A 15,649-nucleotide genomic window follows, 5' to 3' on the forward strand; every position below is an offset into this window, starting at 1 on the left:
TCTTCTTACAGGACATGTTTCCGGGAAATGCGAGGAAAAACTATGCCGGCGTTATGCCCTACAACTCTCGGTGTATTTAGACATTAAATGCCGGCGTATCAGTCTACGCACTTGAAATTCAATTGTTTGACGACAAGTATAAGCGTATCAGATAGGGTGTGGTGTACTGATTGATGTGCTGTGTGTAGAACTGATTTCCCTTCCCTCGACATGACAAAGTACTCAGCTTTCTTTTTTCTTTACCGACGAAAGTAGTTATTGAGAAAAGGAAATTAATGTCTCTATACGTTAAGTGATTTTGTCAACTTGAAAATTAGGTTAGGTTGGGTTTCTCACCTTCTTGTTCCGGTCACATGGATACCTTATTATAATTCTGACGTGTATCATAAATAGGAAATTTTGTTTAGATCATAGTCATATATGAAAAGAATATTCAAATCATGACTTGCAAAGATATATAGAAGCTATAAAAATCACATTAGGGAGACCATAATTATAGTCTTTCAATATGTTTCACTGATTGTATAGGAGAGAGAGAGTAAAAGTCGTAAGAAAGTAGTACGTAACAAAAATAGTACTTGGGGTATGGTAAGTCAGTATTTATAGATTAAGTTACGTGAACCTCAAATTTAAAAATATTAAATGGCTAATATAAGCTTTATACATTACCGTTGAGTCAGACTTAGATGGACTGAAAATGAAGCCAATAAAAAGGCATAGATCTTAATCTATTTTGTGTAATTTGTAGTAGAGGTGGGGGCTGTCTTGTGTCTTGTACAACTACGGCCTTGAGGTAGCCCCTCTATCAAATTCATTAGGCAGTTGCTCCACTAATCTCATTTTGTAGAGAGCAAAATTCTTATTGCATTTATATGTAAAAATATTTTGGTTTTGTATATGGGTATGTGAAATATACAAATAAAATATAGCTTAGTACGTTTTTTAATGGTAGCAATGAAATAGGGAGGGTGACAGGAGGAAAGAAGCTAATGCCACCAAACTGAAATCGGAATCAAATAAATGAAGTGGCTAAAGTTGCGGGAGATTTGTGGAGATGGGAAGTGCGGGTGAAGGTTCCTCTTCTAAGGGTTTATTAGTTCTTGAAACACCAAACACCTGCCCCTTCCTTTTCCCATTCCCCATTCTTCTCTCCTCTTCTTTCGTTCCCAGTCCAGCCCAGCCCAGCCCAGCCCCTCTTTGTATATATATATATATATATATATATGTATGTATGTTTGCAGTTGGTAGTTTGAATCATGACTCGGCCTCCTTCCTCCTCTACTCCAATTTCATCATCTTCACTACATTCTCTTCCAGCTCTCATCCCTCTAAAACTAGATAACAGCCATGAGGAAGCAACTGAGCTACATCCACAACCTGGTGGAAGTTGCCCCCGCACCCCTCATTTCTCCCAACAAGGCCTCAAACGCGCCGAAACTGGAGACGATTGCTGAAGAAGGATCGGAGAAGCTGGACTCCCCCGTATCCAAGACGCTCTACATTGTTCCCCTCCTCCTTTCTTTCGCTTCCTACCTCTTCATAAACAGATCCTCCATCCTTTGACATTCAAAACACTACTAGGGTTCCAGTCCTTTCACTCTTCCTTTGTTACTCTAAAAAGTCAGATATGTATGTTTCACCAACCATATAATTCGTCATTCCTCTTCACTCCCATCTCTCTTTCCCCCACGAGCTCTCGGACCAACAATGGCATTGTCGGCCGTGCGGAGAAGAAGAACGCATACTTCTAAGTATCAAGATTCAATGACATTAATGTTTGAAACAAGGAATATGAGAAAAGCGATTTATGCAGGATCCAATCAGTCTACAGTTTTCCTGCACCTGAAGCAGGCCGGGTGAAAGAGGAGATTGAAGGCGGTGGATACTTGTGAGAAAAAGAGTTTGAAACAGTAGAGAATTAGGGGGGTTTTCAAGTACCTGTTCATCACCAGGCATCGTTTTGCTACCTAAGTTTTCATCTGCGTTTGTCTGTCACCTATAATCACAACACTTTTCCGGAAACTTTGATTTTTGTGTTGTAAGAGAAGTAAACTTGTGTGTTGCGCTCACATTTTTTTAAGCTTTGAATTTTTACTAGGGCCAAATATATTATTGCTTCTTTGGTTATGTTACTTGAAAATAAAATCGTGACCAAGAGAAAAAAGATACAAATCTAAAATTTGAATATACTATATATTGAGTTTAAATCTGTCAACAATTTTATTACAGGCTTTTCTAGTGGAAAATCAAAGATATCATCAACAGTTTTCCAGAAAAAGCATACGGAACTCGTCCCGCCACGGCATTAGTACTACTATAACCAGCAAAACTAACATAAAAGTTTAGTATTGTCTTTTGTGATCGCCTCAACATGTGTAAATCACAAACAAATATTTCAAGCGCAGCAAGCAAAAGGTCAAGGATGTTTACAGGATGAACTCATTGCAACTAAATACTTCTGACTTTGAAATAGTCTTAACACAGAATTTTGATGATGCATACTTCCTTCTATCTCATCTTTTTCTTTTCTTCTCTTCTGTTTTTTTTCAAGGTGGGTTGCATGGGTGGAAGGGGCGAAGAACATGCTGAGAAAGATCCAACTTCAGTAACAATCAGTACTTCACTGGAAATAGACCTTGACAAGATATTGAATGCGACTTGGTAGATTCCTTATTCACAATGAACAGACAACAGCTTTTAGTCGGAGGGAAAAAGATCCATTGCATGTTGGAATCAACTGAAAGAGGCTATCTCAAGAAAGTTTCTGAGGAATAAAATGGAACATGAGGACTTCAGGCATTTTATAGATCATCATGGATTTATACCTATCATCAGCCACTTTAATGAACATATAAATCCCCAATGAGGCAATATATTCAGTTGCAAAATCAACAAGATATTACTTGGAACTACTTCTTGTGATTCATCTCACATAAGTATGAAATACAATACACACATAAAAAACAATTATAATTCTGATAGAGGAGTCATTTTACCTTCAACCAGACATGGGCTTCCAATTACAAGATAAGTTAGTTGTATCACCGTTTGGTCTGGAAAGAGAGAAATAATAAAGAAAATCAAATCATCGCAACAATAACAGCTACATGATGCGTAGAATGCTGAGAGGATCTTCATATCTTTCCTCGAAAGATTTCAATTATTTTACACTCTTTCCAGTCAACTACGGACCAGTTCCATGTTAAATTTCAGTTCAGGTCCCATAGTGGCAGGTGATGTAGATGTGTTCAGAGGCCCAACAGCGAATTTGTGCGTAACATATGTCAATTTTTATTTTAGCTTTTGGTTCAGTTAGCACTTAACCATTTGATATAACAAACTATGAAAAGTGCCCGCAAATTTATCTTACATTTAACGGGGACAAAGCAGCTAATAAATATTTTGAATTATAAAATCACTTTGACCCAGAAAAACTATGGAATAATTGGTCCAAGAAGTACATATTCTGGGCAAAAATGGTATTTCATCTCAAAACGACGCGTATTGACACTAGAACATATCGGCTGACAGAAACAGTTCTCAGGAACTTAGTGGGCTGAAGCTAGTAAATTATACGCACAAGTTTTGCCACATTTGAAGCTTTACCTTGGATTTTTTACATGAATCAACATGAAGACAAAGGCAACAAATATAAAGGACGCGCCAATAGAAATGTAGGCCATCCCCAGGAAATTATTATGGCCTCCCAACCAACTTGAGGTTGAGAGAACAAGCTTTTTGCTTCCACTGAAACTGTAGGTGTTGTAGTTGTTCAAAAGTTTGACTGTTATAATATCATCAGCATCTAAATCCTCTTCAATTCTTCCATATAACTTCCGGAAAGTGGGGAGAGCAGAAGTACGCATCCATACAATAAGATCCTCTTGATCACTTAGCTAGTTGATGCAATTTAGTATGATCCACAAAGAAAAAGAAGAAAGAAAACCCTAGTTAGTGGTACATTTGGAAGGAAACTGGAATCTCTGGAGCAGAAAAAGAATATCACTGCCACAATGCAGAATGCAATAACTCACAGGAATATTTGGGTCAAGATGTGCTCCACCACTCAAAGTTCCATTCTGAAAATTGAAGGGATAAACTTGCTTCCCAAATTTATGATCACGATCACTCTTCCAGGCAATGTTCTTCCTGTTGACTTTCACTTCATCTATCCCACGAAAGAAAGAGTATGTGTCATTGAACAGACTCCAAGCAATCAGACCACAGGGGACAACTGGGAGACCATGCTTAAAATCTTCAGGTGCGCAGGAACTTATATCATGGTGCTTCAGACCGTGCAAGAGCTGCTGATCACTTCGACTCTTGACATAACTTAATTGGACAAAGGAACTTGAATCAATATATGAAACATAACTAGGTAGCAACAAGATTGGCAGCATTTAATTGACAAACAAAGCAAAGTGAAGAACATAAGATGAATGCTCATAAGGAGATGAGAAGGGAAGATTTTACCGTCTGTGGTTCTGATAGTAGTTATCAAGCTGGTAGTAGATGTATATTGGAGCTTTCATATGCTTGGGAATCTGTGACAAGGTTGTAAACACAAGTTACATACATGAATAGCAGAAAGTACATATCAATATTATGAGAATCATCCCATGATTTATGTCAGTTACTCATGAATGCTAGCTTAGGAGAATACCCAAGCAGCTCAAGTAAAAAAGTACTAGCCAGAAATCCATGAGCATCTCGCATGACAACTAACTGAAAACAGATCTTCAATTCTAAAGGCAACCATCTAATCTAACGTCACGATACCACACTATCCAGTGTCTGTTTTATAGCCTCAAAATTTATTCAAAAAAAAAAAAAGAAAGAAAAGAAAAGCACAAGATATGCTTATCAAAATTGGAAAAGAAGAAAAGTAAAGGCACAATATTTTCAATGGCAATGACACTCATCGAATTTAGATTTCCGCTAATCAGATAATAATCTACCCTGTGTGACAGCAGAAATTTCTGAAATAGAACACAGGGAACAAATAGTATGCAGAGCTTCTGCGCTTTGTTCAGCAAAACTTTGAAAACCAAAAATGCTGATATGAACAATTTCCTCAATTAAAAGTCGTTCCCATCCTGCTCTTCCTCTCATCATACCCTATTATGGAGCTCAAAAAAAGTCAAATGGACTTATCAAAAGGGACAGGCACCATTAATACTATCAAAGATGATCAGGTTGGTGCCAGGAAATGCAGTATCTCAGTCGTATTTAAGAAATATAAAGCTCACTGCACCAGGAAATACTACCTTCAGGGATTTTGAGCAATTTTTGGGTATCAAATTGTTCTTGATGTATGCCAGCTTGTTGCTTCTGTACAGTACTGGCACACATTCAACATCATATCTATACACAATTTCAACAACCTACAAATAGATGTGCACAAATGATCACAACCAAATTTTATTGATTACTCATATACAATTCACGGAATCCTATCCCAACACAGCAAAAGGAAGAAAGATTTACATTTTGTGATGCATGAAGAGAGAGAAGCCCAATTGGAAAAAAGATAACTCCCACCACAAAAAATGTTGAAATGACCTGTCAAGAACAAAACTCAAGCGAAATGAAAAACATAACCTAAGAAGTTAGGAAAATTAAGCTAGTTATTAGTCAGTCATGATTCATATGTATTACGAATGAAAGATTGCAATGATTGGCTTACCCATGGAGGAGATAGGACAGGTTTACAAGCTGGGAGATTTTGTTGAGTAAACTGGTATATGACTGCAAAATAACAAGAATCATCACTAATCAAACCATATTACCAACTTGTACCTGATAAATCACCAGCTGTACGTGATATTCTAAACCAAGAACCATTATTCCCCATTTACAGACTTCTGTATGATATAAATGGTGCCAATCCCAATCACTCCACATCAAACATGTGCTGAACAAACAATATTGAGAATAGATATGTATAAATATATAAATTGGGGGAGAAGGGTGGGTTTGAGCACAGTATCGAGAAAAAACTTGCTTTTCGAGCGGCCCTGCCGGAGCGGCACTGAATCGGTCTCGATTCCAGCACGTACAGACGAGCTTCTTCCATCCATCTCCATTAAATCCAAATTCTCAGTAACTAGAATAACCACAGAGTTGGTTGAACCCGAAAACCCATGAAAAAACTGAAATTCTTACTGAGGCCAAGTACCTGCACCAACAAAGACAGAGCAAAGTCATCCCTGAAAAGATCCCGCATAATTACCGACACACAAAAGGTCAAGAAATCAACAAAAGATCGGGAAGCACCTTAGGTTATGAGGAAATATAGCTGTTAAGATCTGAAGAGAAGATTAAAGAGTAATCCAAGTCTTGGAGTTGGGAACAGAGCAGAGGGAAGATTCGGAGGTGATCGAGCGATCGCAGAAAGACGGAATTCTCATGTCCATCCGAGGTTATACCACCGCCGCAGGAAAAGGCGGGATCATATTCTCGTCCACTGTGGAAACGTCAATGCGACTTCCTATTGAGAGTAAAAATTAGCGATCTTTCATAAAAAGAAGTTATTTGTCCCCTTTTTTGTCTACTATATATATTCTTTTTTTAAAAAGAAAGAATAACAACTACTAATAATCTACTCATCATTCTTCATTATTTACAAATATAAATCTAAATTATTAACTGATTAGGACATATAAGTAGTGTCTTCTAATAATTTCAAAAATGAGATTGAATCTGGATTCAATTTTATTTTAAAAGTAAAAATTTATTATTAACTCTATGTAATGTACGTTTGCAAGCTGAAAATTGCATGTTTTTTAAAGCATCTTGGTATGTATTTTTCTTAATGATTTATGCTAAAAACATTATATATACCACATGAATTACTGAAAATTTTTTGTAAGTTTAGGCGACTTATACAACATGTACTTCAAGTTATTATTGCAAACGACTATTCGACTTATCAAACCTATGTACACCATTGCCAAAACTGTAGTGGAAGAATTATCATTATCCAATAGAATCTTGCATAATGTTTGGATTCGTTTTCTGAGTGTTTTGTTGTGTTTTGTGGAAATAGAGAGAGAAAAACAAAGATAAATAAGTGTGTGTTAGAGATAGTATGTATGTTTGGATTTATTTTTGGAGATAATTTAAAATAAGTATTATATATTTAATATTGTGTTTTGGGAGACAAAAATTACTATTCATTGTCAAATCATGTCTTTGGAGATAATTTAAAATAAGTATTATATGTTTAATGTTGTATTTTGGGAGACAAAAATTACTATTCATTGTCAAATCATTCTTTTTTTATATATGTTTATGTATATATGTGTGTATATATATATAAATATTTTTATGCTAAAACAGTTTAAAACACCTAAATAAGGTATTTTTGAATGATGACAAACATTGGGTATGTTTTGACTTGTTTCAGAAATAAGTTGAAAATGAAAACAAACATAGTATTGGTTTCTTCCACGAACGGCCTCCTAAATCGGAGTGTAATTTTTCTTGCAAATTGTATTTTATCTTTTACTTCATTCGCCAAATGTATAAAGATAATATCATACATCTTATTTACAAAAATATTCTATAGACGAAGCATGTGTATGCTAAATAAAATAAAAAAATCTATACACATGACATGTGTATGTTAAATAAAAGAGAAAATGGAACAAAATTTAGAAGAGAAAATCCCATCCGTTCCTAAACAAGGCAATCTTGTTGTAGTTATTGTGCCACATGTTCAAAACTATTTCCTCTTCAACTTTCCATGACAGATTAGCATCTACTACAAATACAGCAGCAATTGGGTATCTCCCTAAGTTACAACGTTTTCAAAAACTCAGTGGCTATACTTTTCCCCTTTCCTTTTTCCTAATTGGCTGGGTACCAGAGTTGCAGAGTTATGTGAAATTACCAACTACCTCTGTTGTTAAATTATAACAGCAATTTACAGCAATTGATACTGAAATCTATATCCCTATACTTAAGTTACTGCAAAACAAGACACTTCCTCCTGTTTCAGGCTCAAGCACCAATCAAAACTGATGGCTGATTTGATCAGTCGGTCCACCAATGATTTTCCCAAACATTCTTTCAGCTGAAGGCCCCATCTCATGGACAAATTTGACGGATTCCGAAAGTCGATTGAGCAGATTTACCAGAGCAATTACTTCATTTCTTTGTAGTTGCAGCTGAAAACACGTAATATCAGTCAGTCTCAAAACCATAGGTGAGGTGTAAGTAGTAATATAGAATAGCAATCGCTGAGAAAGATTGGCGTTGAGAACTTACATGCTGACCAGATTGATCCTGGCCATTCTCAGAGAAAAGAATCTTCAATGCAGTCCCAAGTCCAAGAATCTGAAGCTTTCCCCACAAACGGCACTTCTCACATCCAATGCAATCCATCACTGCACTGCAATTTTAACAAGACGACAAAGGATATGTCACTACTGGAGAAAACATTATGCAGAGTGGAGGGAAGTTCAGATCTTCCTGTTCTGTGCCCCACAATAAGAAATTTGCAAACTTTTACCATCAGAAAACAAATTTATCCATGTAATACCCCTTGTTTGTTCCACCTCATTAATTACTAGAGAAAAATGCAAGATTAAAAAGAATCACTCCTGAAAGTGTTAAGCAGGATAGAGATCCTAGGGTTAAACTAACAATAAGAAAGCAGTAGAAGAAGAAATTAGCCATTTTACAACAGAATAAATACACAACCTTATATTTCTGAATTGTATTTGTGTCTGCTTCATTAGTTCTGGTCCACTTTGGCCTTTCCACATTTTGGCTTCATCAAATGGTTTTGGGCATGCAGTTTGTAGTTTGTGATCGTAGAGTAACTTCTTCATCAAAAGCTGTGTATTCAGGTCCTCCACAGGGTTACCAGTATCATAGTCAGCTTGTTCCAAGTAATCCGCAGCCTATGAAGTCACCAAAAAAGGCATATGTAATTGAAAAATAATCAACACAACCAACAAGCAAACTAGAAAGACAGCCACTCACTTTTGTCACCGATCGAAGGACAAAAAGAAAAGTGAAGTATAAGTTTCTGACACGATCTGGATATTTCAAGACCCGATCATACAATAGAGACAGCTTCTGGCCCCACTGCAGCAGGAACAAAAGGATATTTGTTAAGTAGGGTCATATTAAAGACAATTACAGACATGGCCATGGAAAGTTGCTGTGATTAATCAAGTAATTCACCCACAGCCAGATCTGACGCAAGCTTTTCAGAATCTAATACAGGAATCAGATCACCTCATCTGATAGGAAACAGCAATCTATCCAAGGTAACTTTTCCATATGATATAGGAGTAATAAGAGACAAAAACAAATTAAGCAACTAAACATTTTACATTCCTAAACATATTACTGTGTATCAGAGATATATGTTTACACCACGGCAAGCATTTCGCCAAGGCATCATATAATACAAAAGACCAACATAAACACTGTATGGAATTGAGACTGTACCATGTTTGTTTTTTCATCAAGCAGGTATTCAGCAGCGATGTGAACTGAGATGGAGGAGTGAAGACCAGATATCAACTTGTACAATATTCTTCTCTCTTGGCACTCTCCAGATGGATCTACTGAGCATGTCAATGATCAAATATCCGGAAAACAAAGCCAGCAATTTGTAAAAGGAAAAAAGCCGAACCACAAACAACTTCAGCAATAGATGAAGGCTACCCCTCCGTCATAATATCAGATCTTGAAAATTAACTCCAATTTCCAGGGATGTTAATACTGAAATAAAATTGACTTACACTTCTGGCAATTCTCCAAGTAAATGGCATCCCATATTCTTCTAGCAGATGGACCACTGTAGCCAGTGTAGCGTTCAGGATTTAGTTGCAGATTTACATATGTCATTTCAGCTGCAAAGAATACATTTGACTAAATGATTTATAATTGGCCATTTGAACATTAAAACCTAACCCAGTGAGAAAACATGAAGATTTGGTCCAGCCTAACTGGCCAATTAGGAACCAGGGGATCAAGCAGGTAAGTGGAGCAGATTGGAATAAAGAATAATCCCAAAAGCAGTAAGAGATAACATTTTCCAAGTTTTAGAAAAAAAATGAGTAGCTTTAAATCTAATTTACTGCAGGAGGAAAAACTCTACAACACCGAATATGGAAAAAGTTAGGTTTAAAGGAGTCAATAGATACCATTATCCGTCTCGTCATCATTTGTCCATGGGTTGTCTACTTCCATCCAGCCTTTGAAAGCTTTAACATCTATAGTACGATCTACAGTAGCCTCTGGCTTTCCCTCTTGACAAACTAGATCATCTGATGAGAGAACACTGCCTGAAGATTTCCTAAATGTTTCAGGAAACTCATTCTCCGGACATTCACAGACACTGCAGTCCCGCAAACGGCACATACCATCATCAGGCCAGAAAGGGCAATCACACCACAACTTGACCTGTTAATAGATACTTATCAGGCACCAGAAGAGAATACGGCTGTAACATAGAATTATGGGCCTAAAACACAAAGAAAAAAATCATATTTCTCTCCTCAAGTTTGGCAAGAGAATCCTAGGATAGTAGCAGCAGAATTTATGAATTGCCACTTTTAAGGCATCATAATAATTAAACGGACGATTACTGCAACAGGAACTGTCAAAACATTTAGATCAATAATCACAATTGAGAGTAAGCGACTGACCAAATTAATCTATAGCAATCTAAGAGCTCATATTTAATCATATTCTGCACGGCAAATTACTGAAGATCCTCATGCTTAAATCAAAATAAAGTGGAATATAAACCATTCTCATTAACTGGTTAGCAGGGAAAGAGAAAAAGAGTATTCATGAGAAATGGAAAAAGAAAAGAAGGAGAACAGCAGGGTTACAACGCCTACAAGTTGAACGCCCAGAAAAGAATTAATTATGAAGTCTAGAGGTTAAATTTGCAGCAGTAAGAAGACAATAAAGAAAAAAGAACAACAGGGGACCGAATAAGTAACGAAAGCTAATCAAGAGGGTATTATTTTCTTAATGTGCATTAGTTAAAGTAAACTCAAATGAGCATATGGGCAAAAACAACAGCACAATGTATTTACACAACTATTTGAACAGCAAAAGATCCAAACAAGAAAAGTAAAGGAATATTTAAGTGACCAAAGACTAGAAACTCAGGTAGCAAATATACAGCAGAACAACAAGGAGTGAGAAAGAATGCAAAGGAGCATGCAGAAAGAAGTCAGAACCAAACATTTAAATTAGCCAGACCAGTATGCTACACCAACCATACATAACCCATAATGTATCTTTTATGCCTATGATTCTAGATGTTAGCACCTCCGAGAATATGCATGTAATATCTATGGAAAAAGCATGCAAAACTTCAATCCAGCTTCAATAGAATTACTTGTAGAAATAAGACAAGCATTCAATACCATTATGATATCAAAAATTAATATAATAAACTAGTATAAGAGAACTGAATTTTGTCATGCAACAAAATTGTAATCCAAACTGTGTAATTGAACTACATAATTATTTGCAATTAGATGGAACAGTAGTAGTATCATAAATGCACACACCTTAAAGTACCGAAAAAATGGATATTTCACAATCTGTTGGAGCAACGGATTCAGCACCTCCTCATTGATACGGTCGACAGTCTGATAATCACAACAACAGTCCTCCACAATTCCATGATATTTAGGTCCGTCCTGCAAACATATGTTTCCATGCACCAGAAAGTTAAGAAGACACTATCAAAGACAAAATTGAAAGCCAACATTTCCAAGCGCTACTTAACTTCACTATAAGCTCAAACATCACACTGAATTATATGTCTAAAAATTTCAACTCCAACTTCATTAAATATAACAATCACTTCTCACCAGATCGATCATTCGCCTTCAGGAGTACAATTTAACTCAACTATTTTGGAAGAGAGAATAAGAAAAAATAAAAATAAATAAATGATGAAACATTAATGTTAATGTAGTTCGACAAACTTACAAGACACAAAATTACTTTACCCGCAATTAATTTTTTTTTTTTAAAAAAAAAAAAACAAAATCCTGCAGTCCTAACAATCAACCATTCTTCCACAAAAGTAGTACAGGAAATCCTCCATTGCACGCAATTTCTTTTTTCTTCACAAACGGGAGAGTAAAAGCAATTGGCTAACCAGAATTGAATAGTGAAATAGAGAGCTTAAATTTGTACCCAGGATGAAAATTCAGAAATACCTGAGAACAGTAACAGGTTTTGATCCGATGAATGAGGGAGGTGACGGGAGAATTTCTCGGAACGAATCCGATACCGAGGAGAAGAAAAATGACGGCGCCGATTGAAATCCATGTCCGTTGATTTACGCGCTTTCTCTGTTCGTTCTCGGATTTCACCATTTTCGGACCTATTATGACGAAATCAGAAGTGGAGTCGATTTCCGGTGGTTAGGATTGAATGTGGTGTGTGTATGATAGCCGAGCTCCGAGTGCGGGATTTGCCTGAAAAAAGTTGTGGGCGGTTGTAGCTGGTATTTGATTTTCAGGTGCAAAGTTCAAAATCTACGGATGCCGGAAATTACTAGAATTTGTTGCAGAGACTCTTAACCAAAGTCGTGTGAGGTCGGTTACTAGTCCTTAATGCTACTGCTTTTACATAATTCAAAATTATGACCCTAAAAATCCAATTTTGAGAAATAATTTGGGAAAAAAATACATTAAGTCAAAATTTCAATTGGAGAGGAGAGTACAAAAATTATTAGAATATAGGAGGAAGAGAGGGAAACAAATAAGACGTAGAAGAAGAAGAAGAAAAAAATGTCAAATTATTCTTTTTTTTTAGTTTGAAAAATTATATGTAATATATACTTACTTCTTCTAACGTTTGTTTGTATCTAATAAATATATTATTTCGTTAGTCAAAATTTATCAAATTTACTGATACTAACAAAACATAGAATGAGAATTCATTTTTACCCCCAATTGATTTATTAAACAATTTCTTTTTCTAACTAAATTATCGTTACAAGGTTGCAACTTTTGGATTAAGATGTATAGTTATAAGATTTATATACTTAATTTTTCATAAGTTTTTTCGCTTCCTATTGCTCGATTAAAGTTTTTTGAATGAGTTTTTCTTGAAATGAGACTTTTGAAATTGCTATTCGTCAGTCCTTGAATTGATTTTATCAGTAACCAACAACAATAATATAATACTGACAAATTTTACTTTAAAAAAAATGAAATTCACATTTAAAAACCTTTGAAAATTCAACATAACAGAGTGCAAAAATAAATGATTGCAGTCAAAATCATATGTCATCCTGATATAGGGGGATTGTGCAGATGGAATATTCCAAAACTGGGAATAAAAATAAGCAACAGAATCGTGCTCCAGTCATGCACAGCATGCATCCATCAGAAGAAACTCCTGCAAAATTGTTGTGGTACGTACGTACATATATATACACTCTCTTTGACTGCAGTAGTTGGCAATGGCACCATGAACGGCGTCCATAATGATTAGCATGAAATAGTGATCAACATTTCATGAACCAATTATATGTTTGATCTTCTTTATTAATTATTCCTAATTTTGATCTCGATCGAGATATTCAATGACATGAAGGTAATATGATGATGATCTGACAATGACCCTGTGATGATCTGACGATTCTATATAGTACATCTGACTAATTCAATCTAGATGAATGAGGTTCGCAATGCAGAACGTTAGGCATGCTAATGTGACTTTCAACTAAACTCCATGATGTTGAAGTTAACATGAACTCAAGGTAATAGGAGCGTAAAGTGCAATTTTGACAATAATAAATGCATACCTTGTGGAATGGCCTCCAAAATATTTATAAAAAGTTATGTATCAGAGTTTGTATGGACCACGTGTCATTCAAATAACTATCGGATAGGTGGTAAATCGATAATTTGGGTGATTTGGCAAGGTGCTCTACTCGTTCAAAAAACACGAGTTCCTCAAGAATTTTGATATTTCCATATTTTTTAAAAGAAATTTGCTACTTTGAAACCTATGCATTGTATTTCTCCGATCACATTGTTTTTAATTTTGTCTTTCACATATAGAGTAATTATACAATAATGATGAAGTGACAAAGGGTGTTAGTAAGACTCATAGCCTCATTTCCGCAATCATCCTTATTTAACTTTGGGTTCATTCTCGCTATAAATAATACCCACTGCAGCTTAATTGGTCGAATTAAAATTGCATTTTTGTCATCTAATTATGCTTATTTAATATTTTAATCTTTTATATTGTTATGGTGGCAAAATAGTAGGACATATTTTCAAATTTCATTGATTTAATAAACATATTTGACTTACAAATTTAAAATTGATTGAAAAATAACATATGCTTTGCATATGTCTGTTATAAACCCGACTTTTCACCTAATTGGTTGTTTTAGGTTGATGTGGCATGTGGGAGTTAAAAAAAAAAACAAGAAGAAGAAGAGACCTGGCAAAATTAGTTGCCACGTATGTACATGAGGACATGGAATTTAAGGAAAAACTAATTTAATCCCTGTTTCAATATAAGAAACCCCCTTCTGGGCATATGGGAAAATTTCAGACAAATGTGTTATAAAATTGCGAAAATTGAAAATATATCGGATTATTTTACAATTCTAATAATATAAAATAATAAAAATATCAAGCAAATATAACTAGAGAACCAGAGATGCAATTAAACCAAATTTCATCATCGTACTGGGTAAATTGCATTTTTTATTCTATAAGTAGACCTATTTTCAATTTTGGTCCTATATGATTCACACATTGCATCTTGTGTGTGCATTTTTATTTTTTAATTTCAAGACACAAGAGGTACGGCCATTAAGTTGCTAAGGGTGGATGCTTTTTCTGTTAGGTGGGTGCAAATTTAGAGGAAAAATGTACCAATAAATGAAAATATAGTGGAAAAGGTTTATTTCTTCTTCTTCCTCATATAAATAGCTGATTTGTTTTCTTCACTCTTCCATTTAGTAGAAAAAAAGTGTAAAACATGATTGCAAATGGAGAAGTTTATTGTAGTGTAAGGGTTGCAAGTTTTCTTCTCTCTCCTTAACGATTGCCCTCTTGTGTCCTGAAATTGGGGGAAAAAATGTATATATGGGATGCAATGTATAAATCATCTATAGTATGGAATTAAAATTAAAAACAGGTTCATTTATGAGATCAAAATGCAATTTACCCTCATCATCTTGGTTTCCTCGATCTGATGTACAGTAATCACATAATTAAAATGATGGTATAAAGATCAATTTTATTAATAATTTTAAATATTAATACAAGTTCATTATAAACCCGTTTAACTTTTTTTAACAATTTTAAATATTCGTTTAAGTGCATTTCTTTATAATGACCAATTTAATTATTTTAACAATTTTAAATATTCATTTAAGTTGATTTTCTTTATAAAGACCCATTTAAAAACTTCACCATTTTTAAGAATTCATTTAGATTATATTTTTATTTTTTTATCATTATTGAAGATCCATGTTGAAATTTGGGAATGGGTGTTTACAAAAGAATGAAATGGACCTAAATGGATATTATTTAAATTTCTGTTATCATATTATTTTTTAATTCTTAAAATCCACTAGAATATGGTGAAATTTTTAATTAGGTCTTTATAAAATAATGAA

At 34.9% G+C, this 15,649-nt stretch overlaps 2 protein-coding genes across 7 annotated transcripts; both read right to left on the reverse strand.

Moving 5' to 3' along the window:
* Positions 1–2,166: 2,166 nt before the first annotated feature.
* Positions 2,167–6,515, reverse strand: LOC105167282 (putative ALA-interacting subunit 2). Of its 5 annotated transcripts, none has more exons than XM_011086928.3 (10): positions 6,277–6,512; positions 6,005–6,178; positions 5,687–5,748; positions 5,488–5,562; positions 5,268–5,384; positions 4,474–4,544; positions 4,035–4,332; positions 3,607–3,896; positions 2,997–3,053; positions 2,167–2,669 (listed from the first exon to the last, which is right to left on the reverse strand). In XM_011086928.3, exons 2-9 carry the CDS (start codon positions 6,084–6,086, stop codon positions 2,999–3,001), a joined length of 1,050 nt encoding a protein of 349 aa, XP_011085230.1. In that variant the 5' UTR covers positions 6,087–6,178; positions 6,277–6,512; the 3' UTR covers positions 2,167–2,669; positions 2,997–2,998. The 5 variants fall into 5 exon arrangements, with proteins under 5 accessions (XP_011085230.1, XP_011085231.1, XP_011085233.1 ...); XM_011086929.3 differs by having other exon boundaries at positions 2,167–2,764; XM_011086931.3 differs by having other exon boundaries at positions 2,167–2,825.
* A 1,139-nt stretch (positions 6,516–7,654) lies between these two features.
* LOC105167284 (endoplasmic reticulum oxidoreductin-1) lies at positions 7,655–12,619 on the reverse strand. 2 transcript variants are annotated; one of them, XM_011086933.3, is made up of 9 exons: positions 12,213–12,619; positions 11,553–11,684; positions 10,167–10,425; positions 9,762–9,872; positions 9,466–9,581; positions 8,992–9,096; positions 8,707–8,909; positions 8,272–8,395; positions 7,655–8,171 (listed from the first exon to the last, which is right to left on the reverse strand). In XM_011086933.3, the coding sequence occupies exons 1-9, from the start codon at positions 12,369–12,371 to the stop codon at positions 8,016–8,018; spliced, it is 1,365 nt and encodes a 454-aa protein (XP_011085235.1). In that variant the 5' UTR covers positions 12,372–12,619; the 3' UTR covers positions 7,655–8,015. The 2 variants fall into 2 exon arrangements, with proteins under 2 accessions (XP_011085235.1, XP_011085234.1); XM_011086932.3 differs by having other exon boundaries at positions 9,466–9,584; positions 12,213–12,618.
* Positions 12,620–15,649: the final 3,030 nt, after the last annotated feature.

This window comes from Sesamum indicum, linkage group LG8 (genome assembly GCF_026168435.1).
Source record: "Sesamum indicum cultivar Baizhima isolate 11 linkage group LG8, ASM2616843v1, whole genome shotgun sequence".
In the NCBI taxonomy this organism is placed as follows: Eukaryota; Viridiplantae; Streptophyta; class Magnoliopsida; order Lamiales; family Pedaliaceae; genus Sesamum; species Sesamum indicum.